The 24351-nt window shown below is 44.6% G+C and overlaps 1 protein-coding gene across 3 annotated transcripts; it reads left to right on the top strand.

Moving 5' to 3' along the window:
* Positions 1–999: 999 nt before the first annotated feature.
* On the top strand, positions 1000–17400 carry LOC148439594 (uncharacterized). 3 transcript variants are annotated; one of them, XM_088464532.1, is made up of 6 exons: positions 1000–1070; positions 2063–2124; positions 4439–4515; positions 4631–4728; positions 4858–5329; positions 14692–17400. In XM_088464532.1, the coding sequence occupies exons 3-6, from the start codon at positions 4461–4463 to the stop codon at positions 16194–16196; spliced, it is 2130 nt and encodes a 709-aa protein (XP_088320658.1). In that variant the 5' UTR covers positions 1000–1070; positions 2063–2124; positions 4439–4460; the 3' UTR covers positions 16197–17400. The 3 variants fall into 3 exon arrangements, with proteins under 3 accessions (XP_088320658.1, XP_088320659.1, XP_088320657.1); XM_088464533.1 differs by having other exon boundaries at positions 4394–4515; positions 14695–17400; XM_088464531.1 differs by having other exon boundaries at positions 4394–4515.
* The last annotated feature ends 6951 nt before the right edge of the window (positions 17401–24351 follow it).

Below are 24351 nucleotides of genomic sequence, written 5' to 3'. Positions count from 1 at the left end.
CACATATCAGTGTGTGCTGGGAGCTGTGTTATTCCCCCTCATATATCACTGTATGGTCCCCTCTCCCCTATATAATAATAATACCACATATCAGTGTGTGCTGGGAGCAGTGTTATTCCCCCTCATATATCACTGTACAGTCCCCTCTCCCCTATATAATAATAATACCACATATCAGTGTGTGCTGGGAGCTGTGTTATTCCCCCTCATATATCACTGTACGGTCCCCTCTCCCCTATATAATAATAATACCACATATCAGTGTGTGCTGGGAGCTGTGTTATTCCCCCTCATATATCACTGTACGGTCCCCTCTCCCCTATATAATAATAATACCACATATCAGTGTGTGCTGGGAGCAGTGTTATTCCCCCTCATATATCACTGTACGGTCCCCTCTCCCCTATATAATAATAATACCACATATCAGTGTGTGCTGGGAGCTGTGTTATTCCCCTCATATATCACTGTACAGTCCCCTCTCCCCTATATAATAATAATACCACATATCAGTGTGTGCTGGGAGCTGTGTTATTCCCCCTCATATATCACTGTACGGTCCCCTCTCCCCTATATAATAATAATACCACATATCAGTGTGTGCTGGGAGCTGTGTTATTCCCCCTCATATATCACTGTACGGTCCCCTCCCCCCTATCTAATAATAATATAATTTATAATGGACACGTTACCTAGCTCCGGCTGTCAGGAATGTCTATGACAAAATGGCAGCTAAAGCCCCTGTGGCCCCGCCCCCTCTGCTCTGTGACTGGTAGACTATAAGAATATGGCCGCCGGTCACCGTACAAGCGGACACCATTAGACAGTAATAGTGTTACTCTAGTGATGAAGCTGTGAGCGGCAGTTGCCAGTGGCTGCCTGATTGGCTACTCGCTACTGCCAATCACCGCACTGAGGGGGAGCGGTTACTTCGATTAGAGGGGCGGGGCAGACAGTAGCCATAGCTACACGGAGGTGAGTAGTGCGGGGCGTGGTTATCAACAGGGGGCGTTTCTTTTTTGTCGGCAGCTTCCGGGTCGCATTCCACTAACATCAGGAAGAAGCAGCAGGTGATGGTATTTATTGTTATTATACAGGGGGAGCAGACTGTGGTGCCTCATTACTTTCATCATACAGGCAGAGCAGACACCAGTGTTATATATAATACAGGGGTAACAGACCCTGGTGTTATGTTCAGCTGGAGCAACCTCTAGTGCTGCAATATGTATATACAGGTAGAGCAGACGCCAGTGTTGGTATATTACAGGTGCAGCAGATGCTTTGTTACTATAATACAGCTGGAGCAGACTCTGGTGCTGCATTATCATTATACAGGTAACAACAGAAGCAGGAAGTTCTCTCTATATTTTGGGGCACTCACCCTACTAATAATAACAGGTAACCTGTAATAGTGTCAGTAAGAAATGACCGAGGTGTTATCTGTATAGCGCAATAAGTCAGGAAATACACAGAACGTAACAGAAAGAGGATATAAAGCCTGGTCTAACCAGGGCCAATAACCCCTCAGCACTGACCAGCTGTGTGATGGGAGACGTATATACTGATTATCTGTATCATTTATGGTCAGACACATACATCATCACCCAGTGCTCAGAGGTATGGGGAATAGATATATATATATATATATATATCACACTAAGTGTAAGGAGGAAGATTCCCTCTGTGTAATAAAGCGTCGGTAACCAGTTGAAGCGTCTGCGCATTTGATTTTAGATACAAAATAGGACCTTTGGCCTTTTTATGTTTTGTGTATTATAGTGTAATCTATGTGTCTATGAGTTTTAATCACATGATATAATTGCCAGTAATTAAGTTATTTGCAGCAATGCTCCCACCCTTGGTGTATATATACATTTAGAATCTGTGTATGTGTGTGTGTATATATATATATATATATATATATATATACATATATATATATATATACACACACACACACACATATACACAGTATGTGAGTGTGTAACCGACTTTAATATTAGGGGCTCTGATACTATGGTTACAACCTGTGTTAATTCTCTTTAGTCTATCTCTTTCCTAGTGCCCCCTCCCAGCCTCTGATGATTGCAGACACCTGTAGTGGACAGAAGAACATTCCCACAGGTAAGATTGTCACTATCCTGTGATTTAATATTTTTCCTGTCTTCCAGCCGTCTCCTTGTACAGAATAGCACACATTAATAAATAACGCAATATTAGTCTGGATCTTTTCTCCCTCACAAAGTCTGGCCTCTGGTTATACGGTAGACGAGGATGAAACAAGGGACCCGATTGCCAGGTTCCCTCACAGATGTGGCCCTTAGTACATCCCATACACTTTTAGCCAATTTATATGCACATGTAGGTAACAATTTCCTCTTGCTTGGCCAATACCACTAATATTCTCAGTAATACAATAATACAGATCAGTGGTAGATGGAGCATCAGATGTAATAACCCTGTAGTTATTAGGGAATAACAGGACACATGTATTACTAGTGGTGTTATATGGGGATGTGACTAAGGGCTGATTCTCAGTAATACAATAATACAGATCAGTGGTAGATGGAGCATCAGATGTAATAACCCTGTAGTTATTAGGGAATAACAGGACACATGTATTACTAGTGGTGTTATATGGGGATGTGACTAAGGGCTGATTCTCAGTAATATAATAATACAGATCAGTGGTAGATGGAGCATCAGATGTAATAACCCTGTAGTTATTAGGGAATAACAGGACACATGTATTACTAGTGGTTAGATGGAGATGTGACTAAGGTCTCATTCTCAGTGATACAATACTACAGAACAGTGGTAGATGGAGCAACAGATGTAATATCCCTGTAGTTATTAGGGAATAACAGGACCCGTGTATTACTAGTGGTGTCAGATGGAGATGTGACTAAGGTCTGATTCTCAGTAATACAATAATACAGATCAGTGGTAGATGGAGCATCAGATGTAATATCCCTGTAGTTATTAGGGAATAACAGGACACATGTATTACTAGTGGTGTTAGATGGAGATGTGACTAAGGGCTGATTCTCAGTAATATAATAATACAAATCAGTGGTAGATGGAGCATCAGCTGTAATAACCCTGTAGTTATTAGGGAATAACAGGACACATGTATTACAAGTGGTGTTAGATGGAGATGTGACTAAGGTCTGATTCTCAGTAATACAATAATTCAGATCAGTGGTAGATGGAGCATCAGCTGTAATAACCCTGTAGTTATTAGGGAATAACAGGACACATGTATTACTAGTGGTGTCAGATGGAGATGTGACTAAGGTCTGATTCTCAGTAATACAATAATACAGATCAGTGGTAGATGGAGCATCAGCTGTAATAACCCTGTAGTTATTAGGGAATAACAGGACACGTGTATTACTAGTGGTGTCAGATGGAGATGTGACTAAGGGCTGATTCTCAGTAATACAATAATACAGATCAGTGGTAGATGGAGCATCATCTGTAATAACCCTGTAGTTATTAGGGAATAATAGGACACATGTATTACTAGTGGTGTTAGATGGAGATGTGACTAAGGGCTGATTCTCAGTAATACAATAATACAGATCAGTGGTAGATGGAGCATCATCTGTAATATCCCTGTAGTTATTAGGGAATAACAGGACACGTGTATTACTAGTGGTGTTAGATGGAGATGTGTCTAAGGTCTGATTCTCTATCACCATATTTCTTAGAGCTGATATAGAGTGATAAAAAGAAACTAACCTTTGTTGCAAAATATAACCCCTCACTTATCACTCGACCACCTACACACACACATACACCTATTGCCTCTTACAGTAACTACCTGAGTAAATAGAGCTTTTTTGTAATTTAAAACAACCTTTACCATGAGAGCTCTCAGATTTCAAAGTACATCTTTCGGTGGTGCACGTTTAAGTATGATCCCTGTTTTTTTAAGTGAGCTTATCTAGTGTATATGCTATATTAAAGACAAAGACAGGAGTGAAATGACTGGGAATACTATGGCTTTGATTCAATTAGACGCAAAGGGGTGAGTTACCGCTACGACGGCTTGAAATCGCAACCAACTTACCCGCAACTTGCTCCGCTCATGGCCCGATCTAACCCCGCAACCGTGGATATTTATATGAGTGTGGTGGCACCGTAAGTGTGGCATATAGCTGTACTTACTCGTGGATGCGACTGTCATGTCTAATTGGATCGACGACTAAATCCAGGGGAGTGTCACAGTGACATCACTTTTATCTATAGTAATAATACAGGGACATGACTGGGGAGGTGAGGGGATCTGAGAGTGTCATTGTAACATCACTTATATCTGTAGTAATAATACATGACAGTACAACCAGGGGATGTGTCTGGGAGATGACTATATCATTGTGTGTGTCAGGTTCCTATAAGGTGTCAGGATGTCACTGTCTATGTCTCCATGCAGAAGAGGGAATATATAGAGGAACATGGGTCTGTACAAGGACACGATGATGGAGAATCACCTGCACCTCACATCACTGGGTAAGAGGAGACTGTCATTTATTGTACAGGGTAGAGCAGGTTTGGGAGCCCTATATACACACATTACCTGATAAGCACATATATACAATGTATTCAGTCACTGTGTTTCCTATAGATGGACCCAGTAATAGAAATACCACAGAGAGATGTCCCCGTCCTCTTTATTCACAGGATTGTACAGAGGAGAGTCACAGGACCCCACAGGAGCATCAGGTAGATACCAGTATACCAAAGTGACTGTGACTATATGATCTATAGAGAATCTGTGTGTGTATTATACACTGATTATTTTACTGTTTATTCTCAATTAAATTAGACTTGATTATTTTATGTGTCATTCAGAGTGAAGATCTTGTTGATATGAAGACAGAAGATATAGAGGGAGAAGAAGAGACATATGTGACTGATATAAAGGCAGAAGATACAGTGGGAGAAGAAGAGACGTATGTGACTGATATAAAGGCAGACGATACAGAGGGAGAAGAGACGTATGTGACTGATATGAAGGCAGAAGATACAGAGGGAGAAGAAGAGACGTATGTGACTGATATGAAGGGAGAAGAGACGTATGTGACTGATATGAAGGCAGAAGATACAGAGGGAGAAAAAGAGACGTATGTGACTGATATGAAGACAGAAGATACAGAGGGAGAAGAAGAGACGTATGTGAATGATATAAAGGTAGAAGTTATAGAGGTAGAAGAGACGTATGTGATTGATATAAAGGCAGAAGATATAGAGGGAGAAGAAGAGACGTATGTGAGGGGTGATCAGAAGTGTAAAGAGGAGGAAATCCCTACAGATATCAGCACAGGTGAGTAATAAACACTTATTGCAGAAAAGAGTCACATACTCTGTTCAGTCACTACAGCAATCTCTTATCCTACACCCTCCTCTGTCAGTACAAACTAATGAATAAAATGTATATGCACAGTGGGGGATTCAGGAGCCATTTGCTATTATTATACTCCTGCTTTCCCCCTGACATCATGTCACTGTGTGTTACCAGCCCAGAGAGCTGACCAGTCTCCTCCCCACACTCTCTGGTGTATCTCATACATCAGGAGCTATCAGCCCCTATTATACTTCTGCTTTCCCCCTCACATCATGTCACTGTGTGTTACCAGCGCAGAGATCTGACCAGTCTCCTCCCCACACTCTCTGGTGTATGTCATACATCAGGAGCCATCAGCCTCTATTATACTCCTGCTCTCCCCCTCACATCATGTCACTGTGTGTTACCAGCCCAGAGATCTGACCAGTCTCCTCCCCACACTCTCTGGTGTATCTCATACATCAGGAGCCACCAGCCCCTATTATACTCCTGCTCCCCCCTCACATCATGTCACTGTGTGTTACCAGCCCAGAGATCTGACCAGTCTCTTCCCCACACTCTCTGGTGTATCTCATACATCAGGAGCCATCATCCCCTATTATACTCCTGCTTTCCCCCTCACATCATGTCACTGTGTGTTACCAGCCCAGAGATCTGACCAGTCTCCTCCCCACACTCTCTGGTGTATCTCATACATCAGGAGCCATCAGCCCCTATTATACTCCTGCTTTCCCCCTCACATCATGTCACTGTGTGTTACCAGCCCAGAGATCTGACCAGTCTCCTCCCCACACTCTCTGGTGTATCTCATACATCAGGAGCCATCATCCCCTATTATACTCCTGCTCTCCTCCTCACATCATGTCACTGTGTTACCAGCCCAGAGATCTGACCAGTCTCCTCCCCACACTCATCATATCTTTGTCTTCTACCAGCTACTCATGATCTTTACTGTCCACTTCAAAAATGACCTTTGTTGATGGTCCTCCCCATGCCCTTCAATGGGATATTACCCATGATCCTTCCTGACCACTACTGCCTGACATTATCAATGATCACTGATGGTAATAACATCTTTGAATGTGATTTCTTGTACTGGTTTCATTCTGTTTTACCAGAGATATGAACCAGACCTGTATAATTATCTTTTAGGAAAGTATTACATTTTCTGCCTGGAGGTCCACAGCGAGGGTAATGGTGGATCCCGATTGTTTAAAATGTGGATTTTTCTGTTCCATTGTGTTTTTGCTGATTCATTTGAGTCCAGCTGGTTCTTTTGCATGTTCCAGTAGATCCCCTTAGAGGTTAGAGCGTATCTAACCTCCAGTGAAGATATTAATTCCTAGAGAGATACAAACTGGTTATTTTACATTTACTGAGATAGAGATATGGAGAGTGTGAGGACACAGCAGGATACAGCTAGTATGACCTGTGTGTGATATAATGTATAGACCATGCCTGCACTCTGTTACACATACTGAGATGGAGATATGGAGAGTGTGAGGACACAGCAGGATACAGCTAGTATGACCTGTGTGTGATATAATGTATAGACCATGCCTGCACTCTGTTACACATACTGAGATGGAGATACGGAGAGTGTGAGGACACAGCAGGATACAGCTAGTATGACCTGTGTGTGATATAATGTATAGACCATGCCTGCACTCTGTTACACATACTGAGATGGAGATATGGAGAGTGTGAGGACACAGCTAGTATGTCCTGTGTGTGATATAATGTATAGACCATGCCTGCACTCTGTTACACATACTGAGATGGAGATATGGAGAGTGTGAGGACACAGCAGGATACAGCTAGTATGACCTGTGTGTGATATAATGTATAGACCATGCCTGCACTCTGTTACACATACTGAGATGGAGATATGGAGAGTGTGAGGACACAGCAGGGTACAGCTAGTATGTCCTGTGTGTGATATAATGTATAGACCATGCCTGCACTCTGTTACACATACTGAGATGGAGATATGGAGAGTGTGAGGACACAGCTAGTATGTCCTGTGTGTGATATAATGTATAGACCATGCCTGCACTCTGTTACACATACTGAGATAGAGATACAGAGAGTGTGAGGTCACAGCAGGATACAGCTAGTATGTCCTGTGTGTGATATAATGTATAGACCATGCCTGCACTCTGTTACACATACTGAGATGGAGATATGGAGAGTGTGAGGACACAGCAGGGTGCAGCTAGTATGACCTGTGTGTGATATAATGTATAGACCATGCCTGCACTCTGTTACACATACTGAGATGGAGATATGGAGAGTGTGAGGACACAGCAGGATGCAGCTAGTATGTCCTGTGTGTGATATAAAGTAAAGACCATGCCTGCACTCTGTTACACATACTGAGATGGAGATATGGAGAGTGTGAGGACACAGCAGGATACAGCTAGTATGACCTGTGTGTGATATAATGTATAGACCATGCCTGCACTCTGTTACACATACTGAGATGGAGATATGGAGAGTGTGAGGACACAGCAGGATGCAGCTAGTATGACCTGTGTGTGATATAATGTATAGACCATGTCTGCACTCTGTTACACATACTGAGATGGAGATATGGAGAGTGTGAGGACACAGCAGGATACAGCTAGTATGTCCTGTGTGTGATATAATGTATAGACCATGTCTGCACTCTGTTACACATACTGAGATGGAGATATGGAGAGTGTGAGGACACAGCAGGATACAGCTAGTATGACCTGTGTGTGATATATAATGTATAGACCATGCCTGCACTCTGTTACACATACTGAGATGGAGATATGGAGAGTGTGAGGACACAGCAGGATATAGCTAGTATGACCTGTGTGTGATATAATGTATAGACCATGCCTGCACTCTGTTACACATACTGAGATGGAGATATGGAGAGTGTGAGGACACAGCAGGATACAGCTAGTATGATCTGTGTGTGATCTAATGTATAGACCATGCCTGCACTCTGTTACACATACTGAGATGGAGATATGGAGAGTGTGAGGACACAGCAGGATACAGCTAGTATGTCCTGTGTGTGATATAATGTATAGACCATGCCTGCACTCTGTTACACATACTGAGATGGAGATATGGAGAGTGTGAGGACACAGCAGGGTGCAGCTAGTATGTCCTGTGTGTGATATAATGTATAGACCATGCCTGCACTCTGTTACACATACTGAGATGGAGATACGGAGAGTGTGAGGACACAGCAGGATACAGCTAGTATGTCCTGTGTGTGATATAATGTATAGACCATGTCTGCACTCTGTTACACATACTGAGATGGAGATATGGAGAGTGTGAGGACACAGCAGGATATAGCTAGTATGTCCTGTGGGTGATATAATGTATAGACCATGCCTGCACTCTGTTACACATACTGAGATGGAGATATGGAGAGTGTGAGGACACAGCAGGATACAGCTAGTATGACCTGTGTGTGATATAATGTATAGACCATGTCTGCACTCTGTTACACATACTAAGATGGAGATATGGAGAGTGTGAGGACACAGCAGGGTGCAGCTAGTATGACCTGTGTGTGATATAATGTATAGACCATGCCTGCACTCTGTTACACATACTGAGATGGAGATATGGAGAGTGTGAGGACACAGCAGGATACAGCTAGTATGTCCTGTGTGTGATATAATGTATAGACCATGCCTGCACTCTGTTACACATACTGAGATGGAGATATGGAGAGTGTGAGGACACAGCAGGGTGCAGCTAGTATGTCCTGTGTGTGATATAATGTATAGACCATGCCTGCGCTCTGTTACACATACTGAGATGGAGATATGGAGAGTGTGAGGACACAGCAGGATACAGCTAGTATGACCTGTGTGTGATATATAATGTATAGACCATGCCTGCACTCTGTTACACATACTGAGATGGAGATATGGAGAGTGTGAGGACACAGCAGGATACAGCTAGTATGATCTGTGTGTGATCTAATGTATAGACCATGCCTGCACTCTGTTACACATACTGAGATGGAGATACGGAGAGTGTGAGGACACAGTAGGATACAGCTAGTATGTCCTGTGTGTGATATAATGTATAGACCATGCCTGCGCTCTGTTACACATACTGAGATGGAGATATGGAGAGTGTGAGGACACAGCAGGGTGCAGCTAGTATGTCCTGTGTGTGATATAATGTATAGACCATGCCTGCACTCTGTTACACATACTGAGATGGAGATATGGAGAGTGTGAGGACACAGTAGAATACAGCTAGTATGTCCTGTGTGTGATATAATGTATAGACCATGCCTGCGCTCTGTTACACATACTGAGATGGAGATACGGAGAGTGTGAGGTCACAGCAGGATACAGCTAGTATGTCCTGTGTGTGATATAATGTATAGACCATGCCTGCACTCTGTTACACATACTGAGATGGAGATCCAGAGAGTGTGAGGACACAGCAGGATGCAGCTAGTATGTCCTGTGTGTGATATAGTGTATAGACCATGCCTGCACTCTGTTACACATACTGAGATGGAGATCCAGAGAGTGTGAGGACACAGCAGGATACAGCTAGTATGTCCTGTGTGTGATATAATGTATAGGCCATGCCTGCACTCTATTACACATACTGAGATGGAGATATGGAGAGTGTGAGGACACAGCAGGATACAGCTAGTATGTCCTATGTGTGATATAATGTATAGACCATGCCTGCACTCTGTTACACATACTGAGATGGAGATACGGAGAGTGTGAGGACACAGCAGGATGCAGCTAGTATGACCTGTGTGTGATATAATGTATAGACCATGCCTGCACTCTGTTACACATACTGAGATGGAGATATGGAAAGTGTGAGGACACAGCAGGATGCAGCTAGTATGTCCTGTGTGTGATATCATGTATAGACCATGCCTGCACTCTGTTACACATACTGAGATGGAGATATGGAGAGTGTGAGGACACAGCAGGATACAGCTAGTATTTCCTGTGTGTGATATAATGTATAGACCATACCTGCACTCTGTTACACATACTGAGATGGAGATATGGAGAGTGTGAGGACACAGCAGGGTGCAGCTAGTATGTCCTGTGTGTGATATAATGTATAGACCATACCTGCACTCTGTTACACATACTGAGATGGAGATATGGAGAGTGTGAGGACACAGCAGGATACAGCTAGTATAACCTATGTGTGATATAATGTATAGACCATTCCTGCACTCTGTTACACATACTGAGATGGAGATATGGAGAGTGTGAGGACACAGCAGGATACAGCTAGTATGTCCTGTGTGTGATATAATGTATAGACCATGCCTGCACTCTGTTACACATACTGAGATGGAGATATGGAGAGTGTGAGGACACAGCAGGGTGCAGCTAGTATGACCTGTGTGTGATATAATGTTTAGACCATGCCTGCACTCTGTTACACATACTGAGATGGAGATATGGAGAGTGTGAGGACACAGCAGGGTGCAGCTAGTATGTCCTGTGTGTGATATAATGTATAGACCATGCCTGCACTCTGTTACACATACTGAGATGGAGATCCGGAGAGTGTGAGGACACAGCAGGGTGCAGCTAGTATGTCCTGTGTGTGATATAATGTATAGACCATGCCTGCACTCTGTTACACATACTGAGATGGAGATATGGAGAGTGTGAGGACACAGCAGGATACAGCTAGTATGACCTGTGTGTGATATAATGTATAGACCATGTCTGCACTCTGTTACACATACTGAGATGGAGATATGGAGAGTGTGAGGACACAGCAGGATGCAGCTAGTATGTCCTGTGTGTGATATAATGTATAGACCATGCCTGCACTCTGTTACACATACTCTAATGGAGATATGGAGAGTGTGAGGATACAGCTAGTATGACCTGTGTGTGATATAATGTATAGACCATGTCTGCACTCTGTTACACATACTGAGATGGAGATATGGAGAGTGTGAAGACACAGCAGGGTGCAGCTAGTATGTCCTGTGTGTGATATAATGTATAGACCATGCCTGCACTCTGTTACACATACTGAGATGGAGATATGGAGAGTGTGAGGACACAGCAGGATACAGCTAGTATGTCCTGTGTGTGATATAAGGTATAGACCATGCCTGCACTCTGTTACACATACTGAGATGGAGATATGGAGAGTGTGAGGACACAGCAGGATACAGCTAGTATGACCTGTGTGTGATATAATGTATAGACCATGTCTGCACTCTGTTACACATACTGAGATGGAGATACGGAGAGTGTGAGGACACAGCAGGGTGCAGCTAGTATGACCTGTGTGTGATATAATGTATAGACCATGCCTGCACTCTGTTACACATACTGACATGGAGATACGGAGAGTGTGAGGACACAGCAGGGTGCAGCTAGTATGTCCTGTGTGTGATATAATGTATAGACCATGCCTGCACTCTGTTACACATACTGAGATGGAGATCAGGAGAGTGTGAGGACACAGCAGGGTGCAGCTAGTATGTCCTGTGTGTGATATAATGTAAAGACCATGCCTGCACTCTGTTACACATACTGAGATGGAGATATGGAGAGTGTGAGGACACAGCAGGGTACAGCTAGTATGTCCTGTGTGTGATATAATGTATAGACCATGCCTGCACTATGTTACACATACTGAGATGGAGATATGGAGAGTGTGAGGACACAGCAGGATACAGCTAGTATGACCTGTGTGTGATATAATGTATAGACCATGCCTGCACTCTGTTACACATACTGAGATGGAGATCAGGAGAGTGTGAGGACACAGCAGGGTGCAGCTAGTATGTCCTGTGTGTGATATAATGTATAGAGCATGCATGTGTTATAGTTACACAGTATGGGGATTTTGGGGGTACAGCCGGGCACGTCTTATTATAGTTACACAGTATGGAGATGTTGGGTGTACAGCCGGGCACATCTTATTATAGTTACACAGAATGGAGATGTTGGGGTACAGCCGGGCACGTCTTATTATAGTTACACAGTATGAGATGTTGGGGTACAACCGGGCACATCTTATTATAGTTACACAGTATGGAGATGTTTGGGTACAGCCGGGCACGTCTTATTATAGTTACACAGTATGGAGATATTGGGGTACAGCCGGGCACGTCTTATTATAGTTACACAGTATGGAGATGTTGAGGTACAGCCGGGCACGTCTTATTATAGTTACACAGTATGGAGATGTTTGGGTACAGCCGGGCACGTCTTATTATAGTTACACAGTATGGAGATGTTGGGGTTCAGCCGGGCACGTCTTATTATAGGTACACAGTATGGAGATGTTGGGGTACAGCCGGGCACGTCTTATAGTTACACAGTATGAGATGTTGGGGTACAGCCGGACACGTCTTATAGTTACACAGTATGGAGATGTTGGGGTACAGCTGGGCACGTCTTATTATAGTTACACAGGATGGAGATGTTGGGGTACAGCCGGGCACGTCTTATAGTTACACAGTATGGAGATGTTGGGGTACAGCTGGGCACGTCTTATTATAGTTACACAGGATGGAGATGTTGGGGTACAGCCGGGCACGTCTTATAGTTACACAGGATGGAGATGTTGGGGTACAGCCGGGCACGTCTTATAGTTACACAGTATGGAGGTGTTGGGGTACAGCCGGGCACGTCTTATAGTTACACAGTATGGAGATGTTGGGGTACAGCCGGGCACGTCTTATAGTTACACAGTATGAGATGTAGGGGTACAGTCAGGCACGTCTTATTATAGTTACACAGTATGGAGATTTTGGGGTACAGCCAGGCACATCTTATTATAGTTACACAGTATGAGATGTTGGGGTACAGCCGGGCACGTCTTATTACAGTTACACAGTATGGAGATGTTAGGGTACAGCCGGGCACATCTTATTATAGTTACACACTATGGAGATGTTGGGGTATAGCCGGGCACGTCTTATTATAGTTACACAGTATGGAGATGTTGGTGTACAGCCGGGCACGTCTTATAGTTACACAGTATGGAGATGTTGGGGTACAGCTGGGCACGTCTTATTTATAGTTACACAGTATGGAGATGTTGGGGTACAGCCGGGCACGTCTTATTATAGTTACACAGTATGGAGATGTTGGGGTACAGCCGGGCACGTCTTATTATAGTTACACAGTATGGAGATGTTGGGGTATAGCCGGGCACGTCTTATTATAGTTACACAGTATGGAGATGTTGGTGTACAGCCGGGCACGTCTTATTATAGTTACACAGTATGGAGATGTTGGGGTACAGCCGGGCACGTCTTATAGTTACACAGTATGGAGATGTTGGGGTACAGCCGGGCACGTCTTATTATAGTTACACAGTATGGAGATGTTGGGGTATAGCCGGGCACGTCTTATAGTTACACAGTAGGAGATGTTGGGGTACAGCCGGGCACGTCTTATAGTTACACAGTATGGAGATGTTGGGGTACAGCCGGGCACGTCTTATTATAGTTACACAGTATGGAGATGTAGGAGTACAGCCGGGCACGTATTATAGTTACACAGTATGGAGATGTTGGGGTACAGTCAAGCACGTCTTATTATAGTTACACAGTATGGAGATGTTGGGGTACAGTCAAGCACGTCTTATTATAGTTACACAGTATGGAGATGTTGGTGTACAGCCGGACATGTCTTATTATAGTTACACAGTATGGAGATGTTGGGGTACAGCCGGGCACGTCTTATAGTTACACAGTATGGAGATGTTGGGGTACAGTCAGGCACGTCTTATTATAGTTACACAGTATGGAGATGTTGGGGTACAGCCGGGCACGTCTTATTATAGTTACACAGTATGAGATGTTGGGTACAGCCGGGCACGTCTTATTATAGTTACACAGTATGGAGATGTTGGGGTACAGCCGGGCAAGTCTTATTATAGTTACACAGTATCGACATGTTGGGGTATAGCCTGGCACGTCTTATAGTTACACAGTATGGAGATGTTGGGGTACAGCCGGGCACGTCTTATAGTTACACAGTATGAGATGTAGGGGTACAGCCGGGCACGTCTTATAGTTACACAGTATGGAGATGTTGGGGTACAGCCGGGCACGTCTTATAGTTACACAGTATGGAGATGTTGGGGTACAGCCGGGCACGTCTTATAGTTACACAGTATGGAGATGTTGGGGTACAGCCGGGCACGTCTTATAGTTACACAGTATGGAGATGTTGGGGTACAGCCGGGCACGTCTTATAGTTACACAGTATGGAGATGTTGGGGTACAGCCGGGCACGTCTTATAGTTACACAGTATGGTATAGCTCTGCAGTGATGGTAATTCCCATATAATTATTCTGTTCCCAGCAGATGGACACAGCAGCAGGAATAATTTGAGGAGACGTCTCATATTATCTACAGATTGTGACCTAGACAATAACTTCTCACAGGACTCTCCAGGAGAAAAACCCATTATCCCCAGTATACATCCAGCATCTCACAGTGCTTATCTATCCTCTGATCCCTCTAACCATGAGGAATGTTCTCCTGATAATCCCAGTAGTGTTACACACAGCTCAGATCACACAGGTGATAATCCATTCTCATGTTCTGATTGTGGGAAAAGTTTTACCAAGCAGATCAGTCTTTCTATACATCAGAAGAAAGTTCACGCAGCTGAGAGGCCTTTTCTATGTTCTGAGTGTGGGAAATGTTTTACTCTGAAAAGTTATCTTAGTAGACATACAAAGATTCACACAGGTGAGAGACCATATTCATGTTCTGAGTGTGGGAAATGTTTTCTAGAGCAGGGAGCACTTGATGTACATCAGAGAAGTCACACAGGTGAGAGGCCATTTCCATGTTCTGAGTGTGGGAAATGTTTTACACAGAAATCATCTCTTGTTATACATCAGAGACGTCACACAGGTGAGAGACCATATGCATGTTCTGAGTGTGGAAAATGTTTTAAACAGCAGGGAGCACTTGCTGTACATGAGAGAAGTCATACAGGTGAGAGGCCATTTCCATGTTCTGAGTGTGGGAAATGTTTTACACAGAAATCAGAACTTGTTACACATCAGCGAAGTCACACAGGTGAGAACCCATTTTCATGTTCTGAATGTGGAAAATGTTTTACACACAAATCAGTTCTTGTTAAACATCAGAGAAGTCACACAGGTGAGACACCATTTTCATGTTCTGAATGTGGGATATGTTTTACACACAAATCAGTTCTTGTTATACATCAGAGAATTCACACAGGTGAGAAACCATTTTCATGTTCTGAATGTGGGAAATGTTTTACACACAAATCAGTTCTTGTTTCACATCAGAGACGTCACACAGGTGAGAAACCATTTTCATGTCCTGAGTGTGGGAAATGCTTTAAAGAGAAATCAGATCTTGTTATACATCAGAGACGTCACACAGGTGAGAGGCCATTTCCATGTCCTGAGTGCGGGAAATGTTTTACAGACAAATCACATTTTGTTACACATCAGAAAAGTCACACAGGTGAGAAACCATTTCCATGTCCTGAGTGTGGGAAATGTTTTACAAAGAAATCAGATCTTGTTATACATCAGAGATGTCACACAGGTGAGAGGCCATTTCCATGTCCTGAGTGTGGGAAATGTTTCACAAAGAAATTCACTCTTGTTACACATCAGAGAAGTCACACAGGTGAGAAACCATATTCATGTCCTGAGTGTGGGAAATGTTTTACACAGAAATCACATTTTGTAGTACATCGTAGAAGTCACACAGGTGAGAAACCATTTTCATGTCCTGAGTGTGGGAAATGTTTTACACAGAAATCATATCTAGTTACACATCAGCGACGTCACACAGGAGAAAAACAATGTGTATGAGCGTCTAGAAATATATAGAAATTGCAGCGGTATTTACAGTACTGTAATATTGAGAATTATCAGAACAAGCATAAATACAATGTTAGCCTAGATTGCTGTCCCTGCTTGATGAAGAATAAATTACATTTGCATTATCACACTATGGGTCTGATTCAGCAGCGGAAGCAAATGCAGCTGCAGTCTCTTACAGATCGCAGGTGATAATATATGCTAATGCCGAGGCACAGCCGCCATAACCACGCCCACTGCTGCATTCTCATTATTATCCAATGTCACCCTCCTGTGTAATCATCGGTACCATCGCCGCACATCAAGCAGGCACACAACATTTACATCAGGTCTGACCAGCCACAAACACTGCAGCTCTCCTGACACACAGAGAGGTCTCATGCTGCAGCTGCCATCTCTATGGCTAATTTATACACGCCCATGACATGGCGACCACACGGACAAACACGCCCATGACATGATGATCACACAGACACACGCCCATGACATGGCGATCACACGGACAGACACACCTGTAGAATTCTGTCCACCCCCATTACCTCCCCCAAACGGTCACCCTGCCACTCACTATGTGATGTATTCCTCTTTGCTTCTGTAATCGCAGTGTGATCGCTGTGTGACTTATACGCAGGTGTGATGGCAAACATTCGCTCTATCTGTGTAACTATCGTCATTGTGTCCTCTGGTGAATCAGCCCCTATATACTAATATATTACACTTGATTATATATCCACACGGATGTCACCAACATAGGGCTCCAACAGGTTCCTCATGTAATGGCTTTCACTTTCCTTATTCTATCAGATCAGAGGTTCCCAAACTCCACTATTACAGGCCAGACTTAAAGGAATTTCATGCTTGAGCACAGGTTACTCAATTAGTGCCTCAGTCAGTTTGATTTAACCATATGGATTCAAGCATGGATATCCTTAAACCATGGCCTGTAATGGCGGAATTTGGAAAACTCTCTGTATTAGATTATTATAGTACTATTGGCCTATTTGTGCAATAACAAGACCACATGATGTAATATGGGAACATAACTAATCTGTCATCATGACTATTTACAGATTGTCCTCAGTATGTCCTGCACTGTCACCTCCCACAGTGGTGACACCACCAGTAATGTGTTTCCAGCTCCCGATATCCCCAGCAGAATACAGATGTGATCAGGGTACGTAGTAATGGAGGAATAATACAGGGACATCACAGGATAAGTAGGATCAGTACAGATTGTCCTCAGTATGTCCTGCACTGTCACCTCCCACAGTGGTGACACCACCAGTAATGTGCATCAGGCTCCCGATATCCCCAGCAGAATACAGATGTGAGCAGGGTACGTAGTAATGGAGGAATAATACAGGGACATCACAGGATAAGTAGGATCAGTACAGATTGTCCTCAGTATGTCCTGCACTGTCACCTCCCACAGTGGTGACACCACCAGTAATGTGCATCCAGCTCCCGATATCCCCAGCAGAATACAGATGTGAGCACGGTACGTAGTAATGGGGGAATAATACAGGGACATCACAGGATAAGTAGGATCAGTACAGATTGTCCTCAGTATGTCCTGCACTGTCACCTCCCACAGTGGTGACACCACCAGTAATGTGCATCCAGCTCCTGATATCCCCAGCAGAATACAGATGTGAGCAGGGTACGTAGTAATGGAGGAATAATACAGGGACATCACAGGATAAGTAGGATCAGCACAGATTGTCCTCAGTATGTCCTGCACTGTCTCACCTCCCACAGTGGTGACACCACCAGTAATGTGCATCCAGCTCCTGATATCCCCAGCAGAATACAGATGTGAGCAGGGTACGTAGTAATGGAGGAATAATACAGGGACATCACAGGATAAGTAGGATCAGTACAGATTGTCCTCAGTATGTCCTGCACTGTCACCTCCCACAGTGGTGACACCACCAGTAATGTGCATCCAGCTCCCGATATCCCCAGCAGAATACATATGTGAGCAGGGTACGTAGTAATGGAGGAATAATACAGGGACATCACAGGATAAGTAGGATCAGTACAGATTGTCCTCAGTATGTCCTGCACTGTCTCACCTCCCACAGTGGTGACACCACCAGTAATGTGCATCCAGCTCCCGATATCCCCAGCAGAATACAGATGTGAGCAGGGTATGTAGTAATGGATGAATAATACAGGGACATCACAGGATAAGTAGGATCAGTACAGATTGTCCTCAGTATGTCCTGCACTGTCACCTCCCACAGTGGGTGACACCACCAGTAATGTGCATCCAGCTCCCGATATCCCCAGCAGAATACATATGTGAGCAGGGTACGTAGTAATGGAGGAATAATACAGGGACATCACAGGATAAGTAGGATCAGTACAGATTGTCCTCAGTATGTCCTGCACTGTCTCACCTCCCACAGTGGTGACACCACCAGTAATGTGCATCCAGCTCCCGATATCCCCAGCAGAATACAGATGTGAGCAGGGTACGTAGTAATGGAGGAATAATACAGGGACATCACAGGATAAGTAGGATCAGTACAGATTGTCCTCAGTATGTCCTGCACTGTGACCTCCCACAGTGGTGACACCACCAGTAATGTGCATCCAGCTCCCGATATCCCCAGCAGAATACAGATGTGAGCAGGGTATGTAGTAATGGAGGAATAATACAGGGACATCACAGGATAAGTAGGATCAGTACAGATTGTCCTCAGTATGTCCTGCACTGTCACCTCCCACAGTGGGTGACACCACCAGTAATATGCATCCAGCTCCCGATATCCACAGCAGAATACAGATGTGAGCAGGGTACGTAGTAATGGGGGAATAATACAGGGACATCACAGGATAAGTAGGATCAGTACAGATTGTCCTCAGTATGTCCTGCACTGTCACCTCCCACAGTGGTGACACCACCAGTAATGTGCATCCAGCTCCCGATATCCCCAGCAGAATACAGATGTGAGCAGGGTACGTAGTAATGGGGGAATAATACAGGGACATCACAGGATAAGTAGGATCAGCACAGATTGTCCTCAGTATGTCCTGCACTGTCTCACCTCCCACAGTGGTGACACCACCAGTAATGTGCATCCAGCTCCTGATATCCCCAGCAGAATACAGATGTGAGCAGGGTACGTAGTAATGGAGGAATAATGCAGGGCCATCACAGGATAAGTAGGATCAGTACAGATTGTCCTCAGTATGTCCTGCACTGTCACCTCCCACAGTGGTGACACCACCAGTAATGTGCATCAGGCTCCCGATATCCCCAGCAGAATACAGATGTGAGCAGGGTACGTAGTAATGGAGAAATAATACAGGGCCATCACAGGATAAGTAGGATCAGTACAGATTGTCCTCAGTATGTCCTGCACTGTCACCTCCCACAGTGGTGACACCACCAGTAATGTGCATCCAGCTCCCGATATCCCCAGCAGAATACAGATGTGAGCACGGTACGTAGTAATGGGGGAATAATACAGGGACATCACAGGATAAATAGGATCAGTACAAATTGTCCTCAGTTTGTCCTGCACTGTGACCTCCCACAGTGGTGACACCACCAGTAATGTGCATCAGGCTCCCGATATCCCCAGCAGAATACAGATGTGAGCAGGGTACGTAGTAATGGGGGAATAATACAGGGACATCACAGGATAAATAGGATCAGTACAAATTGTCCTCAGTTTGTCCTGCACTGTGACCTCCCACAGTGGTGACACCACCAGTAATGTGCATCCAGCTCCTGATATCCCCAGCAGAATACAGATGTGAGCAGGGTACGTAGTAATGGAGGAATAATACAGGGACATCACAGGATAAGTAGGATCAGTACAGATTGTCCTCAGTATGTCCTGCACTGTCACCTCCCACAGTGGTGACACCACCAGTAATGTGCATCCAGCTCCCGATATCCCCAGCAGAATACAGATGTGAGCAGGGTACATAGTAATGGAGGAATACAGGGACATCACAGGATAAGTAGGATCAGTACAGATTGTCCTCAGTATGTCCTGCACTGTCACCTCCCACAGTGGGTGACACCACCAGTAATGTGCATCCAGCTCCCGATATCCCCAGCAGAATACAGATGTGAGCAGGGTACGTAGTAATGGGGGAATAATACAGGGACATCACAGGATAAGTAGGAGCAGTACAGATTGTCCTCAGTATGTCCTGCACTGTCTCACCTCCCACAGTGGTGACACCACCAGTAATGTGCATCCAGCTCCCGATATCCCCAGCAGAATACAGATGTGAGCAGGGTACGTAGTAATGGAGGAATAATACAGGGACATCACAGGATAAGTAGGATCAGTACAGATTGTCCTCAGTATGTCCTGTACTGTCACCTCCCACAGTGGTGATACCACCAGTAATGTGCATCCAGCTCCCGATATCCCCAGCAGAATACAGATGTGAGCAGGGTACGTAGTAATGGGGGAATAATACAGGGACATCACAGGATAAGTAGGATCAGTACAGATTGTCCTCAGTATGTCCTGCACTGTCTCCCCTCCCACAGTGGTGACACCACCAGTAATGTGCATCCAGCTCCCGATATCCACAGCAGAATACAGATGTGAGCAGGGTACGTAGTAATGGGGGAATAATACAGGGACATCACAGGATAAGTAGGATCAGTACAGATTTTCCTCAGTATGTCCTGCACTGTCTCACATCCCACAGTGGTGGCACCACCAGTAATGTGCAGGGTCAGGAGATGGAGATTATTTGGTAGTGAGGAAATCACAGAAAGGACCATACAAGCTTTGTTATACACCTACAAATATATGAGATAAAGAGTTTGGTAACAAGTAAGAAAAACGAACGCTGCACAGACCTGTCTGACGTCCATGTGGGGTAACACAGCTGCGTGTGGCGCTTGTTAGTATTTACCACACTTTTTAACCTGAAAGTTTTTGTACATTGTTAGTAAAGCTGGAATAGACTCCAGTTGTCCTCTCGGTGGTGCACATGTTCTGTGATGGCCTAGGTGTAAGATCTAGTGATTTGCTGTAAGACGGGATTTAGTGGAAACTCTGATGTTACCAGAGATGTCACAAGGAGGTATAGAGGTTTCTGCATGAGGGTGAGTTGTGTCTCACGGGCTGGTCACACTAGGCCACAGCTGGCAGGAGAAAATAACAGAGATAGGGACTGGGCAGTCAGCTATAGACCAGGGTATGAGCCGAGGTCAGGGCCACCGAAGAACAAACGTCAGGCATAAGCCGGGTCAGTATTGGTCAGTCAGACATTTACTATGACTCATTCAGAACTGGATATAAACTGACATAAAGCTGTATTACTCTGTCACTTTAGGTACCGGTGATTATAGGTATATATATTGGGGTGATTATAGGTATATATTGGGGCTGCACCAGCTCTTCCTATTCCCAGGTTCTTGTTATGTAGTTTTTATTTTGTGTTTTAGCTTTATCCTAACTTTGCTTTTTGTATCTTTATACTGTGACTGTCTTAGTGTCCATTTCTCATACCCAAACAAGAAAGGTTTTGTCTTACACGTGTGCCCCTCTCTCCTCTTTCCTGTCTCCTGTCACTGTGACACCGCTCTGGTGTTGGGGATTTGCTCTCTGATGGGCACCTGCATGGATGCACTGTCCTGTCCTGTTATTACCTCCTATCATGGTATATATCAGTATTATGTTAGTACATATGTATTAGATAATATGTCATCTCTATTGTATGTGTGTCATGGAGGGAATGACAGCACTGTGCGAGTATCATATCCTGCAGCTTATAATACATGAGTAATACAGAAATGACACATTGTACACAAGCCATGAATAATAACAGGAATTGCTCTGTATGAGTAACTGGACGTTACAGGACTATTATGTGCAGGATGTTACTCTCATCATTAATGTAAGGACCATATTATACCAAAGAGAGAAAGCCAGGACAGCTATTCCTCATGGATGGCTCCTAATATGTACAGACCCCACCTGATGGAAAATGCCAGGATACTGCACATCTCTGAGCATTGGATGTATGATCTGTTATCTATATACAGGTGCACAGCACAGCGTCACTGCACCAGTATGCCGGGAGCCTCACATCATTACTCTGTACTACCTAGCTGTATCCATGTCAGTCTTGTCTGATCATAGCTGTAATGGAGTTATATGAGCTGAATTACTCTGTGCTGCTGTTACCATTCTCTTTTTAGTTACAGATTTCCAGCTCCACCCACCTTATCTGCTGCTTGTGTGTCTGCCCCCAGGTTTGCAGGATACAGCAGCTGCTCATTTTATAATCTGCTCTTCATGCTGCATTCACACAATATTATAGTAATCTGTAGTATTAAATATTCAATAAATAACATTCCAAGTGTTACTACAGGAGGAAACTATATTCTTGTAATCTTGCAATAAAATGACTCTGATGTAGAAAATTCTGCCTCACTGCTGTGTTTAGTTATAACTTGTGTATAAAGGAAAAGGCGGGGTGTGGGGGGAATGAGGTAGAGGGTGATATATAATAATATAATGGTCAGTAATCAATAAATATAATTCATGGGAAAAAAAACTACAAATGTAAGTAAAGTCCATGATTTGGTGTAATGGGTACAAGGACCTGTGTATAATGTGGTGTAATGGGTACGAGGACCTGTGTATAATGTGGTGTCATGGGTACAAGGACCTGTGTATAATGTGGTGTCATGGGTACGAGGACCTGTGTATAATGTGGTGTCATGGGGACGAGGACCCGTGTATAATGTGGTGTCATGGGGACGAGGACCCGTGTATAATGTGGTGTCATGGGGACGAGGACCCGTGTATAATGTGGTGTCATGGGGACGAGGACCCGTGTATAATGTGGTGTCATGGGGACGAGGACCCGTGTATAATGTGGTGTCATGGGGACGAGGACCCGTGTATAATGTGGTGTCATGGGGACGAGGACCCGTGTAAAATGTGGTGTCATGGGGACGAGGACCCGTGTATAATGTGGTGTCATGGGGACGAGGACCCGTGTATAATGTGGTGTCATGGGGACGAGGACCCGTGTATAATGTGGTGTCATGGGTACGCGGACCCGTGTATAATGTGGTGTCATGGGTACGCGGACCCGTGTATAATGTGGTGTCATGGGTGCGAGGACCCGTGTGTAATGTGGTGTCATGGGTACGAGGACCCGTGTGTAATGTGGTGTCATGGGGACGAGGACCCGGGTGTAATGTGGTGTCATGGGGACGAGGACCCGTGTGTAATGTGGTGTAACGGGTACGAGGACCCGTGTGTAGTGGGTACGAGGACCCGTGTGTAATATGGTGTAACGGGTACGAGGACCCGTGTGTAATGTGGTGTAACGGGTACGAGGACCCGTGTGTAATGTGGTGTAACGGGTACGAGGACCCGTGTGTAATGTGGTGTAACGGGTACGAGGACCCGTGTGTAATGTGGTGTAACGGGTACGAGGACCCGTGTGTAATGTGGTGTAACGGGTTCGAGGACCCGTGTGTAATGTGGTGTAACGGGTACGAGGACCCGTGTGTAATGTGGTATCCTTCACAGTGGGGTAGGGGATAATGAGCTGCAGCTGATAAGACCTGCTGTCATGGCCGCCACAGGGAGGCCAATCCTGGGCCATTTTTTCAATCATGGGATCCCCGGCATTGAGTTGGTCAAGTAAAATTTTTTTTTCTTTTGAGCTTTTGCTGGGCCATGAATGTACTTTTATTTTTGTAGTGTTAGGGCTCAGCCAGAGGCCCCCAACACCACAGGTACTATAAAATAAACATTATTCATGGCCCAGCACAGGCCCACAGGAAAAAATAAATCTTTCATGGCCCCTGGCCGGGCCCCAACAGTCAGCAGCAGAAGTATATTGACATATATGGCCAACCCTGTCCCCAGCCTCCGACAGGAATAAATTACTTTCAGCAAAGGTCCCCAGCCCGCCCTTTTCACCATATCACAGCACAGCAGGCGTATGATGAATTTGCAAATATAATGTACATCATCCTCAGAGAGGAGACTCACCTAGGCCAGTAACGCATGTATAACTCTCCAGTCTCCTCCAAATCAGCAGCCAGGCAGCATGGGGTGCTCCAGCAGGCACTGTGTGGGGGTACAGGCTTCCTGGTGATGCAGCAGCAGGGCTCCTTTCCTGGGGGGGTGATGCA

The sequence above is a fragment of the Taudactylus pleione genome, unplaced genomic scaffold (genome assembly GCF_031769625.1).
Source record: "Taudactylus pleione unplaced genomic scaffold, aTauple2 ptg001676l, whole genome shotgun sequence".
In the NCBI taxonomy this organism is placed as follows: domain Eukaryota; kingdom Metazoa; phylum Chordata; class Amphibia; order Anura; family Myobatrachidae; genus Taudactylus; species Taudactylus pleione.
Note: the sequence above shows the minus strand (reverse complement) of the source record. Positions and strands in the feature narration are given on the sequence as shown.